General features: G+C 44.3%; 1 protein-coding gene and 1 long non-coding RNA gene across 8 annotated transcripts in view; one reads left to right on the forward strand and one right to left on the reverse strand.

Moving 5' to 3' along the window:
- LOC142475235 (uncharacterized) overlaps positions 1–14,766 on the forward strand; it is a 39,521-nt gene extending 24,755 nt beyond the window's left edge. For 3 of the 4 annotated variants that reach the window (XR_012790811.1, XR_012790814.1, XR_012790812.1), the window contains 6 exons: positions 1,663–1,780; positions 2,767–2,864; positions 4,424–4,534; positions 7,834–8,800; positions 10,421–10,509; positions 12,248–14,766. This is a non-coding gene — a long non-coding RNA (uncharacterized LOC142475235). The remainder of the gene's footprint in view (positions 1–1,662; positions 1,781–2,766; positions 2,865–4,423; positions 4,535–7,833; positions 8,801–10,420; positions 10,510–12,247) is intronic. The other variant, XR_012790813.1, reaches the window with a different exon arrangement.
- LOC142475233 (uncharacterized) overlaps positions 10,969–22,825 on the reverse strand; it is a 38,145-nt gene continuing 26,288 nt past the window's right edge. Inside the window, exons 3-14 of one of the 4 annotated variants that reach the window (XM_075581202.1) lie at positions 21,913–22,113; positions 20,925–21,140; positions 19,936–20,151; positions 18,958–19,173; positions 18,511–18,592; positions 17,980–18,163; positions 16,245–16,373; positions 15,237–15,342; positions 13,916–14,047; positions 12,889–13,012; positions 12,085–12,140; positions 10,969–11,242 (exon numbers count right to left, since the gene is read on the reverse strand). In XM_075581202.1, coding sequence (XP_075437317.1) covers positions 12,096–12,140; positions 12,889–13,012; positions 13,916–14,047; positions 15,237–15,342; positions 16,245–16,373; positions 17,980–18,163; positions 18,511–18,592; positions 18,958–19,173; positions 19,936–20,151; positions 20,925–21,140; positions 21,913–22,113 — 1,651 coding nt within the window. In that variant the 3' untranslated portion in view covers positions 10,969–11,242; positions 12,085–12,095. Of the gene's footprint in view, positions 11,243–12,054; positions 12,141–12,807; positions 13,013–13,915; positions 14,048–15,236; positions 15,343–16,244; positions 16,374–17,979; positions 18,164–18,510; positions 18,593–18,957; positions 19,174–19,935; positions 20,152–20,924; positions 21,141–21,912; positions 22,114–22,825 lie in introns of those variants that run through there. The other 3 variants (XM_075581201.1, XM_075581198.1, XM_075581200.1) reach the window with 3 other exon arrangements.

Here is a 22,825-nt window from a genome sequence, read left to right on the forward strand (position 1 = left end):
ATCGTATGGGTTAACATACTGCTAACAGGGCTCCCTGCTTCACAACTTTCTCATTTGCAATCTATCCAAAACTCTGCTGCTTGAATAATTTCCCTTTCTCCCACAACAGTATCTGCTCATCTCCTCCTCCTCCTTAAATCCCTCTCCTTGCTTCCCATCAAGTTTCAGATCACCTACAAAGTTCTCCTCCTTACCTTTTTGTTAAGGTTCTCTATTAGTGGTGTACCGAGTACCCGGCGTTACCCGACACATTTCCAGCTACCCGGACATTACTCGAAACCGGCCACTGAGAAGTGGACTTGGCCGGGTAATACCCGGCGTCGGGTAATGTCAGGGCAGCTGGAAATAATCTTTTATACTTACCTTTCCTAAGACATCTAGGATCAGCAGCAGCAGTCCTCTGATGGTGGCAGCATCAGAGGTGTCTTCACCTGGCGGGGGGAGCTGCAGGAATCACTTCCACAGCACCGAAGCAGGTAAGCTGGTAACCCTAACCCCCGCCGGCTGAAGACACCACAGATGCTGCCACCGTCACAGGACTGCTGCTGATCCTAGATGTCACCGCCACCCGGAAGGTAAGTGCCAAACCGTGTACCCGACCGGGTAGAACCTTTCATTTTGGCCGGGTACCCGTTACCCATTTTTTTATAGTTGAGGACCCAGTCCAACACTATTCTCTATTCATCTGCTCCTTCCTACATATCATCTTTTGGTCTCGTTATGCCCTTCCTCGTCTCCTAAGCTCTACTAATAACTGTCTCCATTATACTTCTTACACCTCTACTGCGCACTCGCTCTCTTGCCTGAAACCCTTTCCCATCAATTTACCTGTGAAACTCACACACACTCAGTATATGCCAACATACACTCTTCCACCCACATTTAAGATCAACCTTAAAATTCACAACTTAAATGAAGCATTTCAATAGCTTTTACTCGTTGCTACTGTCACTCATTCAGTCACTAACTATTGTTCCCAAGAAGTGCTTTATACTACAAGTACCCACCATTAAGGACAAGCATTGTCATCTACTGCACTTGTTCCCCCACCTGTTGTCTCTCTAAGTCTCCTTACATTTCTCTTAGATTGTAAACTACCCAGGACAGGAATTTACTTTCCTATTGTCTGTTTTTGTTTGTTGAACTTATTGTATAATAATTTCCTGTACTTTTTGGTCTCTCTTGTAAAGCGCTGAGTACACAATGGGTGATATATAAATAGAGATATATGCAGAGTCTAGAGACAAGGCACACGTGTATAGGTAGCTACAGTTTATCCGGGACCGTATGCATCCTTGAAGTGCCTGTCCCAGTTATTTTCTATTGATTGCAATGTAGGAGTGTCTGTCCTGTCTTTTTTTTTTATTATTATTATTATTATTATATATACAAAGATATATTCAAAGATTGTTTCCTGTCGTTAGCATGACATAGTGTGACACAGTGTGATGTCATTGATTCAGTAGATTGTGTGCAGACCGGGACTGCAGTACAGTTTCACTGACATGAATAACTTGTGTGGTAGAAGCTCTAGAAGGAGCACAGCTGTGGGAGGGAGGTGGATTTGCTTTGTATCACATGGTTTGGAGCAAGGTTCATTGTATGTATCGTCAATAATAATTATAATAATAATAATGCAATGCTTAACTTTTTTATTTCAAGAGGAAAGACTGCAGAACAGAAGTGAATATTGAAGCCATGTGTTCATTTTCTTGCAAAATAGAAAATTGAAGGACAGTTGGAGAGGAGGAAAATGACTACACAGAGACAGATAAGCAATGTGTATATTTCTCATTTAGTATTTGTCGTTTTATTGACTCCAAAAAATCCGACTGCTAAGGGTTTCGCATTGGACATATTCACCTCTACTCCACCCCTTCCTGTGATCTGTACCATGCAGATTTTTGTTGATTCAATACATCATGAATAGAGTGTGGCTACAGTATGAAGTACTGACCCAAGGACCACATATACTACCATTCATAACAAGAACATGTGCAGTAGCGCACTGCTGCAGTTCTATGTTATTGTTATGAAAGGTTGAGGTGGTGCAATCATGAATCTTGAGTGGGAGGGATCCTGTTTGCATCATTTAATTTGATCTAGGCCAGTAGAGTATATAACTCTCAGTACAGGTTACATATGGCATCAGTATTAGTGATTTAAAGAACAGAAAAACAGGAGTGGAGAACAAAACCAAGTAATGTTGAAGTTACTACTTTTTACTATTTACTTGGTTAGTCTGTACTGTCTACTCCCCACACAGCTGCTAAGGGTTTCCATTTGAGATACATTCACCTTCTACTCTGCACTACTGTGCTACCCTCTATTCAGAGATGAGTTCAAGTCATGTTTACCACTCTAAATCGCTCTGCAGTCATTGATTCAGCACATCATGGGTAGAGCATGGCTATAGATACAGCAAGCTTTATTTTACCCTAATATTGCATTAAAAAATAGAATATCACTCAGTTTCCTACAGATTTACTGATGCTGATAATGCAGAATCTCACCCTCCCATCATAATACACCAGAGGAAGAAATAATCCGTGCTATATATGTACATTGTGTGATATATTGCCTCCATGACCATTGATGGCAAATACATATTCTGTATAGAGCAGCTGTGTTATGATGTAGTTGTTATTGATCATCATTGAGATATAATCACAAGAATCTTATGCAAAGGGAAACTGTCATTAGCATAGTGGGATTTCAGCCCCCAAACTTCTGTAATATTAATGCAATGTCTTACTTTTATTGCAGTGAACGCCGAAGAGACGGATCTACTACAACACTGCACAGGACAAGAGTATACACTACAAGCAGCAAAATGATCATGCAGTTGACAGTATGTTGTTCTGGTAATGTGCACAATTATTATGTATGGGCACCACACCACAGTGCTGGACATATTTTGTTAACTTCAACACTACCCCTACCATGGAGATGTCTTCCTGTGATTGGTGTTACTGATTCAGTACATCATATGCACAGTGTGGCTATTATATGATGGATTGATTTAATGAACCCACCAAACACTGATGACATCTGTATCATCTTCTGTAAAGTGCATCTACAGCAGGATATTATCAGCATTTGGGGTGATATAATCAGAGGCATCTATGTGCTTTTGTGCTGGGTAAAGTCCTCCAGCTGAACCGCCCCCCGCCCCCCTACACCTCCTGCCACACAGGCAAACTTACTTACACACACAGCACACTTACTTATGCACACTGACACTTGGCATACCTACACACACACACCCCACAGCCACTGGCATGCATGCAGAGTCCTGGGCATGCAGGATGGGCATGCAGAGTACAGAATATCTCCACCTTGCTCTGGCCCGTACTCTTGGCTTACCCCCAGCATCTGTCACCCACAACCTCTGTTCCCTCCCTGTAAATTGCTGCACTAACACACCTTGGTCAGCGCTGCAACCGATCACAGCACCGGATCATGTCACTGTGATAGGAAGCAGTGCAGATTGACCGGTCAATCAATGCCACGTGGCAACATACGCACCAAAAGAGATTTCCATGCCCCCTGACAGGCTACTCCCTGGGCAGTGACCCTGCTCATCTTCCACCTCTGATCACAATAATCTCTCTTGGAGAGTGTAGCAAATTGGAGTTGGGGGAATCTCACCTCTGCAGTGCATGTAGAGTCCTGTATGCAGAGTACAGAAAGTCTCCACCTTAGTCTGGCCCGTACTCTTGGCCTACCCACAGCATCTGTCACCCACAAATAATACATACACTAATACTCCCCACAATACACACTTTAATACCTCCTCAATAATTATCTCCCCAATAATATTATAGTCTTAAACACAATATACACAATACCCCCTAACACAAGATACCCAATCTAATACTCTCCTCTGCACCTCAACATAATATACACACTATAATACCCTACACACAATATAATACTCCCACACACACACAATATACACACTATCCTCCTACCGCCATAAAACACAACCAATAATACACACACACTTTGTGGATGTTGGGACCAACTCCTTGCATGCACCAGTGAAAGAGAGAGGCCCGCCATCCGTGCCTCCCTCCGTTTCCCATCTTCTCCCTGTCTCTCTCCCTCCCTTCCTTTGAATCTCCCTGCATCTTTGCGTATACCCAGTCAGTGACGGCTCCGGTCACGTGATGCCTTAATATGGGCTTATCCATATATCTGTTGCAGAGATGGAGAGAGACCTGGAGATTTTACATTTCCTTATAATTCATATTGGTACTTAGTACAGGCACTTATTGTTTTATCAGTACTGGGTACCTGACCGTACTGGCCTACGAGTGAGAAGGCAATATTGGCATCACACAGTTACTGTTGAATATGTCATTCAATCCATTTTGAAAATAGTAATGCAATGTGGTTTTGTTTTGTTTGCTTTTTGCAGTAATGAAGAATGAAAAAGTTATATTAAAATTAAATTGGAGGGGAACTGGATTCAGCATTTCTTCATGAACGCTGCACTTGTGAGCATTGACCTTCTTGAGTGCCCTGACAGGTACACGCAACTTTAAGACTATAATCTTCATCAACTGCTGTGCAAGCTTTCGTGCTATACCTCCCCCTCCGATTTTGATTTATACATTTGCTCTCTCAATTCATGTCCTCTAATATCTGGAGGCTCTCTCCTAGCATTTCTCTCTACCACAGCACGTCATCCCAATGTAACCTCTCTCTTGTTCTTTCTGTTTACTGTTTCCTCACTCCTCTGTAAAACTTTTCTAATTTCTCTAACTTCCACACTCCTGCTTTTATCCACATGTTCTATACATTTTCCTTCCCCTACCTTTGCATGTGTCTACACAAAGCACCATTTGTACAGACCTCTATTGCAGCTATTTCTGCACTGCTCAATGAAATGCACTCCTGCACATCCTATTCTCTTCCACCTTCCCTCATTCTCTACGCCCCCTCTCTCTACGTCTCCTCTCTCTACGCCTATCTGTCTCATTCTCTTGACGTCCTTCTCTCTCTACATATCCCTATCTCTGTCTCTCTCTACACCTATCTCTGTGTCTCCTTCTATGCTCACTGATGTTGGGGGATATCTCTTATAATCTTGGACCGGCTCATATACACATCAGGCCTCCCTGCTAAGAGTGTTAACCTATCTAATGTAATCCACATTCCTTTCCTTACTTTTCTCTTCCCTTCTCCTGTGCCCTCTGGAATGTCCACTCTTACTAACAAGGCTCTAGTTGTACATAACCTCTTCTACTCTCATCAGTCACAATCAGTCATTCCCCTCACCGCGTCTTACCTGTCCCACTGATTTGCCTCTGCTTAATTAAACTCTCCTCTGACATCTACTCTAACCTCTCTTCTCTCTCTCTCTCTTTCTGCTTAAACTAACAATCTTATTAACTCTTACAATGCTATACTCCTATCTATATGCCCCCTATAGGCTCTGACACACTCATCCCTCTAACCCACACCTTTGGCTAAATTCCCAAACACACTCATCACACTTCCACTCGCTATTCTTAATACCTACGGAGGAAATCTCACACTTTGTTTGATTTTTCTACAGTAAAAATGTCTCCTGTCCTGTATAAAGCTGCTCTCTAGGGCTAAATACACTACTTTTTTCCACACTCATCAACACTCAAATTTAATTTACGCTGTTTTTTTTCCTCTGTATTTGACTCCCTCCACTGACCTTCTCCTCCCACTTGCCATCCTTCCTTCACTTCTCCTCAAGCATTTGACTACTTCAGAGGCAAGGTGGATGCCACCCAAAAGGAGATTCCTTCTGTCCCTTCCCCCTTCTCTCCTTCTACCCAAATCTCCTTCTGCACTTGACTCCTTTTCTTCTCTTACAGAGCTGGAAGCTAATCATCTTCTCTTCTCCCTCTACCACATGCCCTCTAGATCGTATCCCCTCACACCTTACTGCATCTCTTAGTCCCCACTCTCACCCACATCTTCAATCTTCAATCTCCCTATTCTCTGGATTTTTGCCCTCTTACTTTAAGCCTGTAGCGGTCACCCTTTTGTCAGAAACAAACTACACCCTATGTGCCTTACTAACTACCGCTCTGTATCCCTCATGCTTTTTGCCTCCTAATTGCTAGTGTCAACATTCTTAAATCACATGCCCTCCTGGATCCTTTACAACCTGCCTTTCGTACAGCTCGTTCTACAGACTGTGCTTAAAGCTAATTCCCAAGGTTTTTCCCTACTAATCCTACTTGATCTATCGGTTGCGTTTGATGCTCTCAATCACTCTCCTCCTTCATATTCTAAACTCTCTCTTTGTATCCGTAACACAGTTCTATCCTGGTTTTCATCATAACTTTCCTGTCACACATTCTCCATCTCTGTTGCTAACATGTCTTCGTCTTCTATTGATCTGTCTGTGGGTATACATCAGGGCTCTGTTCTGAGATCTCTCTTTCTCTCTACATACTATCATTTGGTGACTTCATCAATGCTTTTGGCCTTAGATATAATCTCTATGCGGATGATACACACACAAATCTATCCACCCCTGTTCTCACTCCTGCAATCCAGTCCCTACTCTTGGGTTGCCTCCTGGCTATATGCTCATGGATGGCACTCCACTGCCTTAAACTTAATGTCTAAAACTGGGCTCATATTATCACCTTTCTCCATCACAGTAAACAGTACTACCATCTATCTTGTCATCAAACATGTTGCCTAGGAGTAACATTTGGCTCTTCAATTCAATCTCCATTCACATGCACGGCTATGGGTAAAATGTGTTGCCTCTTTCTCTGTAATATTGCCAAGATCTTCCCTTTCCCCTCTCAACCTACTGCTAAAACTCCAATGTATACTGTTATCCTATAGGTTATTTTAACATACTACTAACAGGCCTCCATGCTTCACAACTTTCTCCTATGCAAAACTCTGCTGCTTGAATTATCTCACTTTCTCCCACAACAGTCTCTGCTCATCTCCTTAAATCCCTGTCCTGGCATCCCATCAAGTTTTTGTATCACCTACAAAGTTCTCCTCCTTACCTTTTTGTTAAGTATCTCCATTAATCTGCTCCTTCTTGCATATCATCTTTGATCTCTCATTATGCCCTTGCTTGTCTCTTGCACTATAACCATAACTGTCTCCTGTAAACTTCTTTCACCTCTACTGTTCTCTCACTTGCCTGAAAGCATTTTCCATCACTGCACCGTACATGTGAAACTTCCTCACACTCAGTATATGCCAACATAACCTCTTCCACCCACATTTAAGACCAATCTTAAAATTCACGACTTAAATCAAGCATTTCAAAAACTTTGACTCGTGGCTACTGTCCCACACCCACAGTCACTGCTAACAACTATTGTTCCCAAGATGTGCTTTCTACTAATTGTACCCACCATTAAGGACAAGCATTGTCATCTACTGCACTTCTTCCCCCAACTGCTGCCTCTCTTTAAGTCTTCTAACATTTCTATTAGATTGTAAAGTTCCCAGGGCAAGGATTTACTTTCCTATAATCTGTTTTTATTTGTCGCACTTATTTTTTATTTATTTTTCCCCTCTCCCCTAATGATATACATATAGGTTTTCCTGTCATTTGCATGACAGAGTTATTATGGATAACTATTGCATCATGTAGACTGCCTTTTCAGTGTGATGTAATTGATTCAGTACTTTGTGTGCAGACTGTGACTGCAGTACAGTGTCACGAACATTAATGACTTGTGTGGTAGAAGCTCTAGAAGGAACACAGCTATGGGAGGGAGGTGGATTTACTTTGGATCACATGGTTTGGCGCAAGGTTCATTGTATGTATGATCATAACCATGCAATGCTTAACTTTTATTTCAGGAGGGAAGAACAGTGAATATTGAAGCCATGTGTTTCTTTACTGGCAGAAGAGAAATTTTGAAGGACAGTTGAAGAGGAGGAAAATGACTACACAGAGACAGATAAGCAATGTGTATATTTCTCATTTAGTATTTGTCATTTTGTTGACTCCACACAATCCAGCTGCTAAGGGTTTCGCATTGGACATATTCACCTCTACTCTACCCTTCCTGTGATCTGTACCATGCAGGTTTTTGTTGATTCAATACATCATGAGTAGAGTGTGGCTGCTGTATGAAGTATTGACCCAAGGACTACATCTGCTACCATTCATAACAAGAACATGTGCAGTAGCGCACTGCTGTAGTTCTATGTGTTTTATTAAAGGTTGAAGTGGTGCAATCATATGAATCTGGAGTGGGATGAATCCTGTTTGCATCATATGGTTTCATCTAGGCCAGTAGAGTATATCTCTCAGTACAGATTACACATGGCATCAGTATTAGTGATTTAAAGAACAGAAAAAACAAGAGAAACTTCAATGTGGAGAACAAAGCCAAGTAATGTTGATGGCATGGCTACAGATACAGTAAGCTTTATTTTACCGGCTGATCATCCATAATATTGCATTAAAACACATCCCATCATAATGCACCAGAGGAAGAAATAATCCTTGCTATATCTGTACATTGTGTGACGTTTGGCCTCCATGACCATTGATAGCAAATACATCTTTTGTATTGAGCGGCTGTGTTATGATGTAGTTGTTATTGATCATCATTGAGATATAATCACAAGAATCTTATGCAAAGGGAAACTGTCTGCAGCATAGTGGGATTTCAGCTCCCAAACTTCTGTAATATTAATGCAATGTCTTACTTTTATTGCAGTGAACACTGAAGAGACGGATCTACTACAACACTGCACAGGACAAGAGTATACACTACAAGCAGCAAAATGATCATGCAGTTGACAGTATGTTGTTCTGGTAATGTGCACAATTATTATGTATGGGCACCACACCACAGTGCTGGACATATTTTGTTAACTTCAACACTACCCCTACCATGGAGATGTCTTCCTGTGATTGGTGTTACTGATTCAGTACATCATATGCACAGTGTGGCTATTATATGATGGATTGATTTAATGAACCCACCAAACACTGATGACATCTGTATCATCTTCTGTAAAGTGCATCTACAGCAGGATATTATCAGCATTTGGGGTGATATAATCAGAGGCATCTATGTGCTTTTGTGCTGGGTAAAGTCCTCCAGCTGAACCGCCCCCCGCCCCCCACCCCCCTACACCTCCTGCCACACAGGCAAACTTACTTACACACACAGCACACTTACTTATGCACACTGACACTTGGCATACCTACACACACACACCCCACAGCCACTGGCATGCATGCAGAGTCCTGGGCATGCAGAGTACAGAATATCTCCACCTTGCTCTGGCCCGTACTCTTGGCCTACCCCCAGCATCTGTCACCCACAACCTCTGTTCCCTCCCTGTAAATTGCTGCACTAACACACCTTGGTCAGCGCTGCAACCGATCACAGCACCGGATCATGTCACTGTGATAGGAAGCAGTGCTAATTGACCGGTCAATCAATGCCACGTGGCAACATACGCACCAAAAGAGATTTCCATGCCCCCTGACAGGCTACTCCCTGGGCAGTGACCCTGCTCATCTTCCACCTCTGATCACAATAATCTCTCTTGGAGAGTGTAGCAAATTGGAGTTGGGGGAATCTCACCTCTGCAGTGCATGTAGAGTCCTGTATGCAGAATACAGAAAGTCTCCACCTTAGTCTGGCCCGTACTCTTGGCCTACCTCTCTCTCCCATCCTCTCTCCTCCACCCTCTCCCACCCTCTCTCCCACCCTCTCTCTCCCGCCCTCTCTCTCTCTCCCACCCTCTCTCTCTCCCACCCTCTCTCTCTCCCACCCTCTCTCTCTCCCACCCTCTCTCTCTCCCACCCTCTCTCTCTCCCACCCTCCCTCTCTCTATCTCCCACCCTCTCTCTCTCTCCCACCCTCTCTCTCTCTCCCACCTTCTCTCTCTCCCCCACGCTTTCTCTCTCTCTCCCACCCTCTCTCTCTCAAACCCTCTCTCTCTCTCTCCCACCCTCTCTCTCTGTCCCACCCTCTCTCTCTCTCTCCCACCCTCTCTCTCTCTCTCCATCCTCTCTCTCTCCTCCACCCTCTCCCACCCTCTCTCTCTCTCTCTCTCTCACCCTATCTCTCTCTCTCTCCCACCCTCTCTCTTTCTCTCTCCCACCCTCTCTCTCTCTCTCTCTCTCTCTCTCTCTCTCCCACCATCTCTCTCTCCCACCCTCTCTCTCTCTCTCCCACCCTCTCTCTCTCTCTCCCACCCTCTCTCTCTCTCTCTCCCACCCTCTCTCTCTCTCTCTCTCCCACCCTCTCTCTATCTCCCACCCTCTCTCTCTCTCTCTCCCACCGTCCCTTTCTCCCACCCTCTCTCTCTCTCTGTCACCCTCTCACTCACTCTCTGTCTGTCACCCTCACCCACTCTCTCTGTTTTATCTTAACTGCACTATACCTACACCGAAATAACCTATTCTGCTTTCTTCCAGATCTGACTCAAGTTTCCCACGGGGGACATCGGAAGACAGGTAGGGAACACCTCCCCTCCCGTATAGTACCTTGAGGAACTGCGGATCAGGTAAGATCCCAGGCGGGATTGCTGATTTGGAAATTGTTAAGAGGGGGCATCCTGACACTGGTTAATGGGTTCTGGCTTTTTTTTTTTGGTTTGGTTAGTGAGGTCAACACACACACAGTACTTTTCGAAATAAACCTACGGTTCTATGAAAATTTAAGTTTTTGTGTTGAGCAGGGGTGAAGCAAAACGTATTTATTTATTTTATTCTTACAGGACAATGACATGGGTCACGCTATAAATGTACTCCGTTCAACACAAGCTCAGGAGAGATTGACATTGATTTTATATATGTATAATACACAGTGGTCAACAAACCCGATCGCCACGGGCGACAAGATTTTGTCCGGTGGCGGACCACATGGTCGCCATGGATGATATACAATCCGCATTTGAACAAGCTAGATTCACTGATAGAAAATATTTAGTTTGTTATAAAACTCACAATAAAGACATCAAACAGGGTTTTCAGAAACCTTTATTCATTACACAATTTAATAAACAAGCTAACCAAATCCGTACCATCATAAAAAAACCATTGGGACATATTAAAACTAGATGCAGATCTTAGACGTATTCTGCAAGAAGGACCAAGAATAGTCTTCAAAAAAGCTAAAACGATTGTATCATCGATTTCCCCAAGTGTATTTCAGTCCATTAGTGAGTAGTCATATCCGTGGCAGCCCCAATGGGTTTTTCTGTTGCGGCCATTGTAATTTCTGTCAGTATGCCAGACCTTTAAAAAAAGTAAAAAGCGCACAGTCAAAAAACTGTTATAAAATTCAAACTTTTATTAATTGTCATACAAGTTTTGTCGTTTACACACTTTGGTGTGGTTGCGGCAAACGTTACGTGGGTCGTACAATCAGACCCTTGAAAACTAGGATATCTGAACATGTTCGGTTAATCACAAGACATGATCTGTCTCATCCAGTATCCAGACATTTCTCAAGCTGTTTGCAAGGCGGTATAATTAATGTTAATTTCTCTGGTTTGGAACATGTGTCTCCACATACCAGGGGAGGAGACAGACTTAATTTCCTCAATCGAAGAGAAATGTATTGGATTTTCACCTTAGATCCAGTCCATCCAAGGGGTATGAACATTGAATGGGAATTAAAATATTTTCTGATATATTGATACTTCATTCTCCTCCCTTGGTGTGCATTGATACGTGCCCAATTCATTGATTTATTTATGGATTCATTCCTTAAATAAGTTGTTCTGGTTGGCTGGCGCACACGCGCAGAAAGGGGTCTGCGCACGCTGCGGGCACCGCGTCAGGGGGCGGAGCCTAGCCGTGATTCTAACACACACACAGAGAGAGGGAGACACACACAGAGACACACACAGAGAGAGAGACACAGAGAGACAGAAAGAAAGAGACAGAGAGACACAAACACACACACACACACAGAGAGACACACACAAAGAGAGCCTGAGAGACAGACACACAGAGAGACACAGACAGACACACAGACAGAGACAGACTGACTGACAGACACATAGACTGAGAAATAGACAGAGAGATAGACAGACATAACTCACCGAGTATTAATATAGAGAGGTGTGTGCTACCTGGGATATATTCAGAGAATATTAGAACACGGAGATCCCTTCGGGGCGCATTCCACCTAAAAAAAAAAATGAATGTAATATTGGTATTTAGTCAAATTAAACTTTGATAGCTATACTAAAATAAATATGTGACAAGTATTATTGGATTCCACTCTTATCACAGGGAAACCCAACTTGTGCTCCAAACCGCGGGAGAAGCAATTCCAGGCGTGCAAGGGAGAGGGCGGTGTGGAGCAACCAGGATCCCTTCATAAGGAGAAATAAATCCTAAATGTACAGGCCAAGGCTGTCAGAGAAAGGAAAACTGTCTTCAGGGAGCAGAATACTGATGTGGAAGTCGGGTTTTGCATACAAATATCCCAAGAATTAACTCATTAAAAAAATGTATCTATGTATAACCCCTCCCGTGCATGGAAGGGGATACAGGCGTATACAGGAGATGCTTCTATAGCCAGCATTGAACACTGAAGCAACGACTCACTACTTCACCAACTTACAATATGTTCTTTTAGACCGGGACTCAAGGAGAAACTTCCCACTTTAAAGGGCAGCTCCCTAACTGCAAGGGTGTGAGTTTCTGGGATTCCAACTCAGAGGGGGCCCCCATGTGAGTTTCCGCCATCCCATCTTGGAGGGGGTCCCTGAGTGTGTGTGGGACCCCACATCTAGAGGGACACCACCCCTAACCCCCCCCCCCCCCCCTCCTCCCCCGTGTGAGTGTCTGGAATCTCATCCACAGAAGGGGCTGCGTGACTGCCTCCTCCACAGAAACATTACATTGCAGGGCTTTTTTGGGGTACTCACCGTGTTGTGTTTGAGCAGGGACAGGCTACACAGCGCTTGTGTCTCTGCTGCTTTCATCATGCCAATCTCCTTAATTTTGAGTATGTACTGCCTCATCTGCTCCTTAATCAGCATCTCCACACACCTACAGGGGAAGCACAAGGACAATCGGGTTACAGAGCCTTCCACTTAACCCCTTGCTTTATAACAAGTCCCTGACCCCTCTGGCAAGGAAGGGGTGAATAGAGGTGGCATCCCTAACCCCGTCTGAGATGGGCAAACCGTAGTCTTCAAAATATCCACCCCGTTTTATTTCATTATTTCCCCCAAGTTCCCTTTAAAAACCCCACAAATGTATTCCCAATGAATTCTTCGGCAGGAAACCATTAGTTTGCGACTTGGTCAATTAGCTGGAAAACAAAAACATTTCTTATGGAAACATGAGAACACGGGAGATTACAGCTCTGAAGTGCGACAGCAGGGCCCACGGGGATAGGACAGAATCACTGTGCAGATCATACGAGAAAGTCGTCTTATCCGGTACTACACACCGCAGCGTCAGACACAGGAGCTTGTCTTCTGAGCTTACTATCTCAGTTTTTGGGTGGTCACATGGTGCCGGCACTGCACACCCACTTCAAAGGCAGTGAATTAACCACTAGACTCCCCTTCCCTTAATCCGTTTACAACGGGTGCAGCCTCCGACCAAGGCCCCTATCCGGGCTGAATTGCTCGAGAAGATTTTACCTCTTTTAAGGCAGAAACCCCCCCCCCCCCCCAAATAAAACCTACACGAGTTTAGCGCATAACAGTATTTTGCTCCCTTGATTGTCTCAATCTGCAGCAGCGCAGATCACGACGGTAACTTTGAGACTGCGCTGGGCCTGGGAGGGAGCGACATTCTGACTTCCCGGTCCTTCAATATTTCAACAGCTCATATCGAAGCAAATAAATAACATGCCCTGAATGGGCGGAAGGAAAGGGACAGGCGGGCGCCTGAATTAGGCTGTGATTTTACCAAAAAACGCCGGCATAATCGAAACCTTACGTGATGGTTTTGGAAACCTCCTTCAGGGTGGTCTGTAGGTCATAGTTGGCTGGACAGCGCAGGAGGCAGGGCGCGAAGATGATGGCCAAGGAATTTGAGGACATGCGGTTCGCATCTTCCATCACAGCCACTCTGCAAAATAGGGTGGCGTTAGAGAATGCCCCACAATGCATTGCCCTGCTGGGCTCTCAGCAGGCATGGGGCTATCTGAGCCCGTGTTTCCAGGGCTGCTTAGCAGACGGAGCCTTCCAGGTGTGACCCTCACTGCCCAGTTATTAGAGCACTGTAACATGCACCTCTTCATCTCTGCACTTCCCTATAATGCAATGGGGCTCAGCTCCCATCCTCAAGCTCCCCCAACAAGTCCGGTTTTCAGGATATCCCTGCTTCAGCACAGGTGGCTCAATCAGTCCCTGCTTCAGCACAGGTGGCTCTATCAGAGGCTTCGACTGAGCCACCTGTGCTCAAGCTGGGATATCCTGAAAACCTGACCTGTTGGGGGGGGGGAGGGGGCTTCGGGACTGGAGTTGAGCACCCTTGCTATAATGGATCTGTACATTCTTCCTAACTAATGTGATTCCTGAGCGGCCAGCACTGCTTACAGATATGAGGAAAATGCCCTGTGGTTACACAGCCACACCTCACTATATGCAGGAAGACACAGGAAGGAATCCCTGTGCAAAGCAATACATTCTCTCCATCTGTGGTCTGTGGGGGGGACAATACATTGGGTTTGCTATTGCTTAGCAAGTCCTCTTGGGGTTAAAGGGTTAAAGGCAAAGTGTGTGTGTGTGTGTGTGTGTGTGTGTGTGTGTGTGTGTGTGTGTGTGTGTGTGTGTGTGTGTGTGTGTGTGTGTGTGTGTGTGTGTGTGTGTGTGTGTGTGTGTGTGTGTGTGTGTGTGTGTGTGTGTGTGTGTGTGTGTGTGTGTGTGTGTGTGTGTGTGTGTGTGTGTATACATATATACATATATACAGTATTGGGAATAAATAACACACACAATCCCCGATTCTCTGATGCAGGCCTCATCCGTACGTCTATAAGAGAGGAAACAGCCATTTAAAAAGTGTACGAAAGTCTACAGACTGATTATCTCCGGGGAGATGCACACAGAATTTAGGTTGATTAAATCTTAGATTTAAAATTATATTATGTGTATTAAAACAATACACTGACAAGTGAGGGACTCATTTGAACACAGAGTTGGGGCCCGCTCCTGTATGCCCAGGAACACTCCTAGCAGCACACTGACATTGAGCACTACAGGTCTGCATCCTCCCCTGCAATCACACAAAGGGGTTTGCAACCTCTCCTGCATCTTACTTGACAAGGTGAAAGATCAGCCTCTCCAGAGTGTTGTAATGGGCCTGGGGAAGCTGTCCCAGAACTTTGTAGATGGCACACAGCTGTTCCTGCTTCCCAGGGAGCTCTAAAGGGAGAAGGCAAAGCAATAGATGGGTAACGGAGACGTGGGAGAGGTTTACTAAACACCTTCAGTGCTAGAGAGGCCGGACACCTTGTTCTGCAGTGCATGGCAGACCCCTCAGGCGCTACAAGGGTTAGTGGAGATAAAGAAGTAAATGTCTGTTCGTCTAGTGTGGCACAGATCCTGGAGTCTGACTCTCCTACTGCAGGGCATCACAGACCAAAGGGGACTATGGACCATGACGCCTGTCATTCCCACTGCAGGTGACAGTGGCACAGACAGAAGGCACCCATGTCCCACTGAGCCTGACCCAGAGTCCGTACCCCTGGTAAAAAGAGGCAGACATAATAGTCCTATGGCCCATGGAGTGTGTCACACCAACCACTGGGTGACAGTGACAAACAGGAGAGACCTATGGCCCATGTGGTCTGTCCCTCAACTTGAAGCTGACAGACGTACAGACATAACTTATGGCCCACTGAGTCTGTCGCTTCACCAGCAGAGTGACAAAGACTGAAAGGATTTCTGTTCACCAAGTCTAACACAGAGATAAGAGGCCTATGGCCCATGCAATATCTCCCTTTCCACAGTGACACAAACAAAAGGGACTTTTAGCCGGTGGAGTCTGTCCCTCCAACATTAAAATGAAACAGACCGAGTAGATGTTCCACTGAGTGTGACCCAAAAATAAGGCGCATACGGCATCGCTCCCTTTCACCTCAGGGTGACAAAGTATCTCTGGCCAATGGAGTCTACGCCTCCCACCATAGGATAAAGCACAAAGGTACTGTAGATCTCTCCTGCCCATCCAGGATTTCGTGTTCTGCAGTGGAGATCCTCTCTGCAATTTGTCACTAAGCCCCGCGACTCTACAGAGGGAGGGTTACCTTCCTCTCTGCACTTACCCACGGCTCGTAGGAACTCGTTGTACTGAGCGAAGGTCATGAGTGGCTCCGGGAGCTCACGCAACCACTGCTTCAGGATGCCAGTGATGACGTGGATGGGGTAATTATCCAGTTTCACAGAGCTGGGGTCTGTCCAGAAGGGAGACAGAAAACATGTGAGAAAACAAGAGGACTTGTAATGACCGATCCCCATCACCCTTTTATAGGCACTATCCGCGGAGCACAAATACAGAGAAAACATTTTAGATACATGGAAATATTGTTTTTTTTCTCCTCACAAAAATAAGTATTAGGCTGCGGCCACGCTGCCTGCGCTGCACGCACCTGCGAATTCTCCGGTCTACAGAGAGCTGCAAGGGGAAAGACAGGGGGGGGGGCATTACTGGGGCGCGGCCGTGACATCACCTGGCAGGTTCGCCCTCATTGGCTAAACCGCCGGTGGGCGTGGCCTAGCGCTCTGTCGCTAGTTCCTATCTCAATTTTCATGTGTACCTCAAAAACTCGCAGCGGGCCCGGCCCCATTGTGGGGCGGCTCTTGTCCCTGCAGCGTCCGCCACAGCGGTCGCTGCAGTAGCCAGCGGGGACCTGGCCTTATGAAAACATTTTGGTAAGCTGAAGTGTGTCGTTGTGTAGTCTGCCAGGAAAAAAGTTAAGAGTAATTAAATGTGTTAAAGACGATTACAGGCAGTCCTCGTTTTACAGCGCTTCGCTTTACAACGAATGGCTTATCCAGCGCTATGCAATGCATACCTATGTTCATTTTTACAACGCCAAAACGGCTTATCCAGCGCTCTTACGATGCTTTGCAACGTTGTTTATGTGTATGTGTGTATGTATAAATATATATATATATACACATAAACAACGTTGCAAAGCGTCGTAAGAGCATATATATAATATTATATTATATTACATAATATATTATTTATTATGTTATATTATATATATATATATATATATATATATATATATATATAATACAGTATATACACTATATAATGTATGTGTGTGCTGCATATCTTATTGCCTGTGTAAAATATTTGGTGTATTTTAGTGTTAAAAATGCCTTCAGGAACGGAACCTTTCATTTAAACAGTGTTCCTGTGGGAAAACGTGTTTCGCTTTACAACGTTTCGCTATCCAACGCCATTTTGAGTAACGCATTGTGTCGGATAACCGAGGACTGCCTGTATATTATTCCACTGTTTAAAGGGTCAGTCCCTCCTAGGACCAAAATGTACTACTGACCGTGAGATGTTTAAGGGGTCACACCTGGGTGACTTATGCCTTTTTAAAAAAACAAAAATATATAACACCTATAAGTATATATTATTCATTATTTCAAGTTCCTTTGTAAACACGATGAGCTGAGATTTGGGAGGGGGGGGGCGATTTCCTCTGGCTTCCCTTTTGTCTGATTTCACCATGTGCTGAACAGGAGTTTGCACAGGCAAAGCCCCCTCCTCCCTTATCTTTATTGGCTCTCACAGGGTGGCCAGAGGTTGAGTAAACACTGCTGAGAAGCATCCTCCCTCCTTTAAATGCTTTATTTCCCAAATAATGACAGCAGCCAATGTTTTGCTTTGAGCCCAGTTACTGTATGTTACAGGAAAATGACATTCTTTACAAAAATGTAGTTTCATTGTGAACTGCCAGGGATTGCACATTTAAATGATAATATCTTATTTGTCCCTAAATGTGTGCCTCCCCCGGTTCCCTCACAATCCCAGCGCACCGTTCTCCAGGGACTGTTTGAGCTCTCGCATGCGATTGGCTGCCCCACACTTCCGGTAGATGCCCTCCGTGTGCAGGCCGTACATCTCCAGGTACTCTAAGAGCATCTCCATGACAACGGGCACCGAGGACGTCTCACTGATCAGGTCCCCCACGTGCACCCCGAAGTGATGGTTTCCCAGGTTCTGAGGGAGGGATCAGTGTTACCACGGCAACAAGGAGGTGTTCCCTCTGTTACCCAAGAGGATTGAGAAGGTCGGGGCGAGAGAGAAGGCCGGGGCAAAAGAGAAGGGAGGGTGGGGGGGAGAGAAAAGGTTGGGGCGAGAGAGAAAGGGGGCGAGTGAGAAGGGAGGGTGAGACAGAAGCGGGTTGCGGTTGAGGATGGGGTGAGAGAATGGGGGGTGTAACATGTGAGCGCTGCAAGAGGGTTTGACACGTCACACAGCTCACACTCTTCCCTCCCTCCCCCCTGATGTACCTTCCTCCCTCCCTTCCCCCTGATATAACTTCCTCCCTCCCCCTCCCTATGTACCTTCCTCCCTCCCGCCAAGTCGCAGGAGCTCTGGATGGTGCTGGCTTCGCTGATCTTGGACGGGTTCCTCTGGAGTTTGTTCCTGGAAGGTGAAACAACACACATATATACACACACCCTGCTTGTATTTCCAACCCCCCCCCCTCATCCATGTATTTCAACCCCCTTGCACAGATGTGTATATATACCCCCTATTTGTATGCATACACAGACACACACACACATATATTTGTATGCATGTACAAATTCATATACATACTTCTGCATTTTGAAGGTGTATGTATTATAAATAAATATACATTCCTTTACTAAGGAAAAATATATATTACTATACAGGAAACATATCGCAGACATGACCAGTCCATGCTCAGCCTCTCTCTCTGATAAGTGAATCATACAGATACAAGTACACACAGACCGATATGCCACATATCTGCAGGTCCTTACTCTGTCAGCTTCTCCTTGCTCTCTAGGCTCTCCCCTGGATTCTCCTCCTCGGGCATCACCGCTGCTTCCCCCTGCCCCACCTCGTTCTGCCTTCTCCCTCCTTTCTCCTCTTCTTCTGCCTTCTGCACTCCATCGGAGTTGTCATGTCTCCATTTATGCTCCTCTTCTCGTTCAAGGGCTTCCTGTCTGCTCTTCTCAGACACCATCTCCTTGTACCTGGTAAGACGGATATTATATTAACATTACCATCCAACCACTATTATATTGGGGATTGAAAATTACACTAAAAAGTATTTATAGAAAATACTAAATTATTGTGATCTACTTAGATTTTGCATAGGCTTTGATACGGTTCCACACAAGAGGTTAAAAGCAAATTGGACTCTACAAATATTTGCACCTGGATTGAAAACTGGTTGAAGGATACACAACATAGAGTTGTCGTAAATTGAACTTTTTCAGGTTGGGCTAAAGTCGTGAGTGGAGTACCTCAGGGATCGGTACTGGGACCCTTGCTTTTTAACTTGTTTGTTAATGACCTTGAGGTTGGCATCGAGAGCAAAGTCTCAATCTTGGCTGATGATACTAAATTGTGTAAGGTAGTAGAATCAGAACAGGATGTAATTTCTCTCCAGAAGGACTTGGTGAGACTGGAAACTTGGGCAGGTAAATGGCAGATGAGGTTTAATACAGATACATGTAAGGTTATGCATTTTTGAAACAAGAATAAACAGGAGACTTGCAAATTAAATGGGGATAAATTGGGGGAATCCTTGATGGAGAAGGATTTAGGAGTGCTTGTACACAGCAATAGTGCCCAAAGTCATGCAGTAACTGCAAAGGCAAACAAGATCTTATCTTACAATAAATGGGCAATGGATGGAAGGGAAGTCCATGCTCAGTCACTCTCTCTGATAAGTGAATCATACAGATACAAGTACACACAGACCGATATGCCACATATCTGCAGGTCCTTACTCTGTCAGCTTCTCCTTGCTCTCTAGGCTCTCCCCTGGATTCTCCTTCTCGGGCATCACCTTTGCTTCCCCCTGCCCCACCTCGTTCTGCCTTCTCCCTCCTTTCTCCTCTTCTTCTGCCTTCTGCACTCCATCGGAGTTGTCATGTCTCCATTTATGCTCCTCTTCTCGTTCAAGGGCTTCCTGTCTGCTCTTCTCAGACACCATCTCCTTGTACCTGGTAAGACGGATATTATATTAACATTACCATCCAACCACTAATATATTGGGGATTGAAAATTACACTAAAAAGTATTTATAGAAAATACTAAATTATTGTGATCTACTTAGATTTTGCATAGGCTTTGATACGGTTCCACACAAGAGGTTACTGTACAAAATAAAGCAAATTGGACTCTAAAAATATTTGCACCTGGATTGAAAACTGGTTGAAGGATACACAACATAGAGTTGTCGTAAATGGAACTTTTTCAGGTTGGGCTAAAGTCGTGAGTGGAGTACCTCAGGGATCGGTACTGGGACCCCTGCTTTTTAACTTGTTTGTTAATGACCTTGAGGTTGGCATCGAGAGCAAAGTCGCAATCTTTGCTGATGATACTAAATTGTGTAAGGTAGTAGAATCAGAGCAGGATGTAATTTCTCTCCAGAAGGACTTGGGGAGACTGGAAACTTGGGCAGGTAAATGGTAGATGAGGTTTAATACAGATAAATGTAAGGTTATGCATTTGAGAAACAAGAATAAACAGGAGACTTGCAAATTAAATGGGGATAAATTGGGGGAATCCTTGATGGAGAAGTATTTAGGAGTGCTTGTACACAGCAATAGTGCCCAAAGTCATGCAGTAACTGCAAAGGCAAACAAGATCTTATCTTACAATAAATGGGCAATGGATGGAAGGGAAGTCCATGCTCAGTCACTCTCTCTGATAAGTGAATCATACAGATACAAGTACACACAGACCGATATGCCACATATCTGCAGGTCCTTACTCTGTCAGCTTCTCCTTGCTCTCTAGGCTCTCCCCTGGATTCTCCTCCTCGGGCATCACCGCTGCTTCCCCCTGCCCCACCTCATTCTGCCTTCTCCCTCCTTTCTCCTCTTCTTCTGCCTTCTGCACTCCATCGGAGTTGTCATGTCTCCATTTATGCTCCTCTTCTCGTTCAAGGGCTTCCTGTCTGCTCTTCTCAGACACCATCTCCTTGTACCTGGTAAGACGGATATTATATTAACATTACCATCCAACCACTATTATATTGGGGATTGAAAATTACACTAAAAATATTTATAGAAAATACTAAATTATTGTGATCTACTTAGATTTTGCATAGGCTTTGATACGGTTCCACACAAGAGGTTAATGTACAAAATAAAGCAAATTGGACTCTAAAAATATTTGCACCTGGATTGAAAACTGGTTGAAGGATACACAACATAGAGTTGTCGTAAATGGAACTTTTTCAGGTTGGGCTAAAGTCGTGAGTGGAGTACCTCAGGGATCGGTACTGGGACCCCTGCTTTTTAACTTGTTTGTTAATGACCTTGAGGTTGGCATCGAGAGCAAAGTCTCAATCTTTGCTGATGAAACTAAATTGTGTAAGGTAGTAGAATCAGAGCAGGATGTAATTTCTCTCCAGAAGGACTTGGGGAGACTGGAAACTTGGGCAGGTAAATGGCAGATGAGGTTTAATACAGATAAATGTAAGGTTATGCATTTGAGAAACAAGAATAAACAGGAGACTTGCAAATTAAATGGGGATAAATTGGGGGAATCCTTGATGGAGAAGGATTTAGGAGTGCTTGTACACAGCAATAGTGCCCAAAGTCATGCAGTAACTGCAAAGGCAAACAAGATCTTATCTTACAATAAATGGGCAATGGATGGAAGGGAAGTCCATGCTCAGTCACTCTCTCTGATAAGTGAATCATACAGATACAAGTACACACAGACCGATATGCCACATATCTGCAGGTCCTTACTCTGTCAGCTTCTCCTTGCTCTCTAGGCTCTCCTCGGGCATCACCTCTGCTTCCCCCTGCCCCACCTCGTTCTGCCTTCTCCCTCCTTTCTCCTCTTCTTCTGCCTTCTGCATTCCATCAGAGTTGTCATGTCTCCATTTATGCTCCTCTTCTCGTTCAAGGGCTTCCTGTCTCCTCTTCTCAGACACCATCTCCTTGTACCTGGTAAGACGGATATTATATTAACATTACCATCCAACCACTATTATATTGGGGATTGAAAATTACACTAAAAAGTATTTATAGAAAATACTAAATTATTGTGATCTACTTCGATTTTGCATAGGCTTTGATACGGTTCCACACAAGAGGTTAATGTACAAAATAGTGTACAGCAATAGTGCCCAAAGTCATGCAGTAACTGCAAAGGCAAACAAGATCTTATCTTACAATAAATGGCCAATGGATTTAAGGGAAGTAAACATAATTATGCCCCTTTACAAAGCATTAGTAAGACCACACCTTTAATATGGAGTACAATTGTAGGCACCAGTCCTTAGAAAAGACATTATAAATTGGAGAAAGTGCAGAGAAGAGCCACCAAATTAATACATGGGACAAATAATCTGATTTATGAGGAGAGGCTAGCTAAATTCGATTTTTTTACATTAGAAAAGAGGCAGCTAAGAGGGGATATGATAATTTTGAAAATGTGGAATTCATTACCCATGGAGACTGTGATGGCAGATACAATAGATGTGTAAAAAAAAGGTTGGACATCTTTTTAGAAAGGAAATACAGGGATATACCAAATAAGTATACATGGGAAAGATGTTGATCCAGGGAGTAATGTGATTGCCAATTCTTGGAGTCAGGAATGGACTTATTTTTCCCCTAATGAGATATCATTAGATGATATTTTACTGGGGTTTTT

The sequence above is a fragment of the Ascaphus truei genome, unplaced genomic scaffold (genome assembly GCF_040206685.1).
Source record: "Ascaphus truei isolate aAscTru1 unplaced genomic scaffold, aAscTru1.hap1 HAP1_SCAFFOLD_1119, whole genome shotgun sequence".
Taxonomy (NCBI): Eukaryota; Metazoa; Chordata; class Amphibia; order Anura; family Ascaphidae; genus Ascaphus; species Ascaphus truei.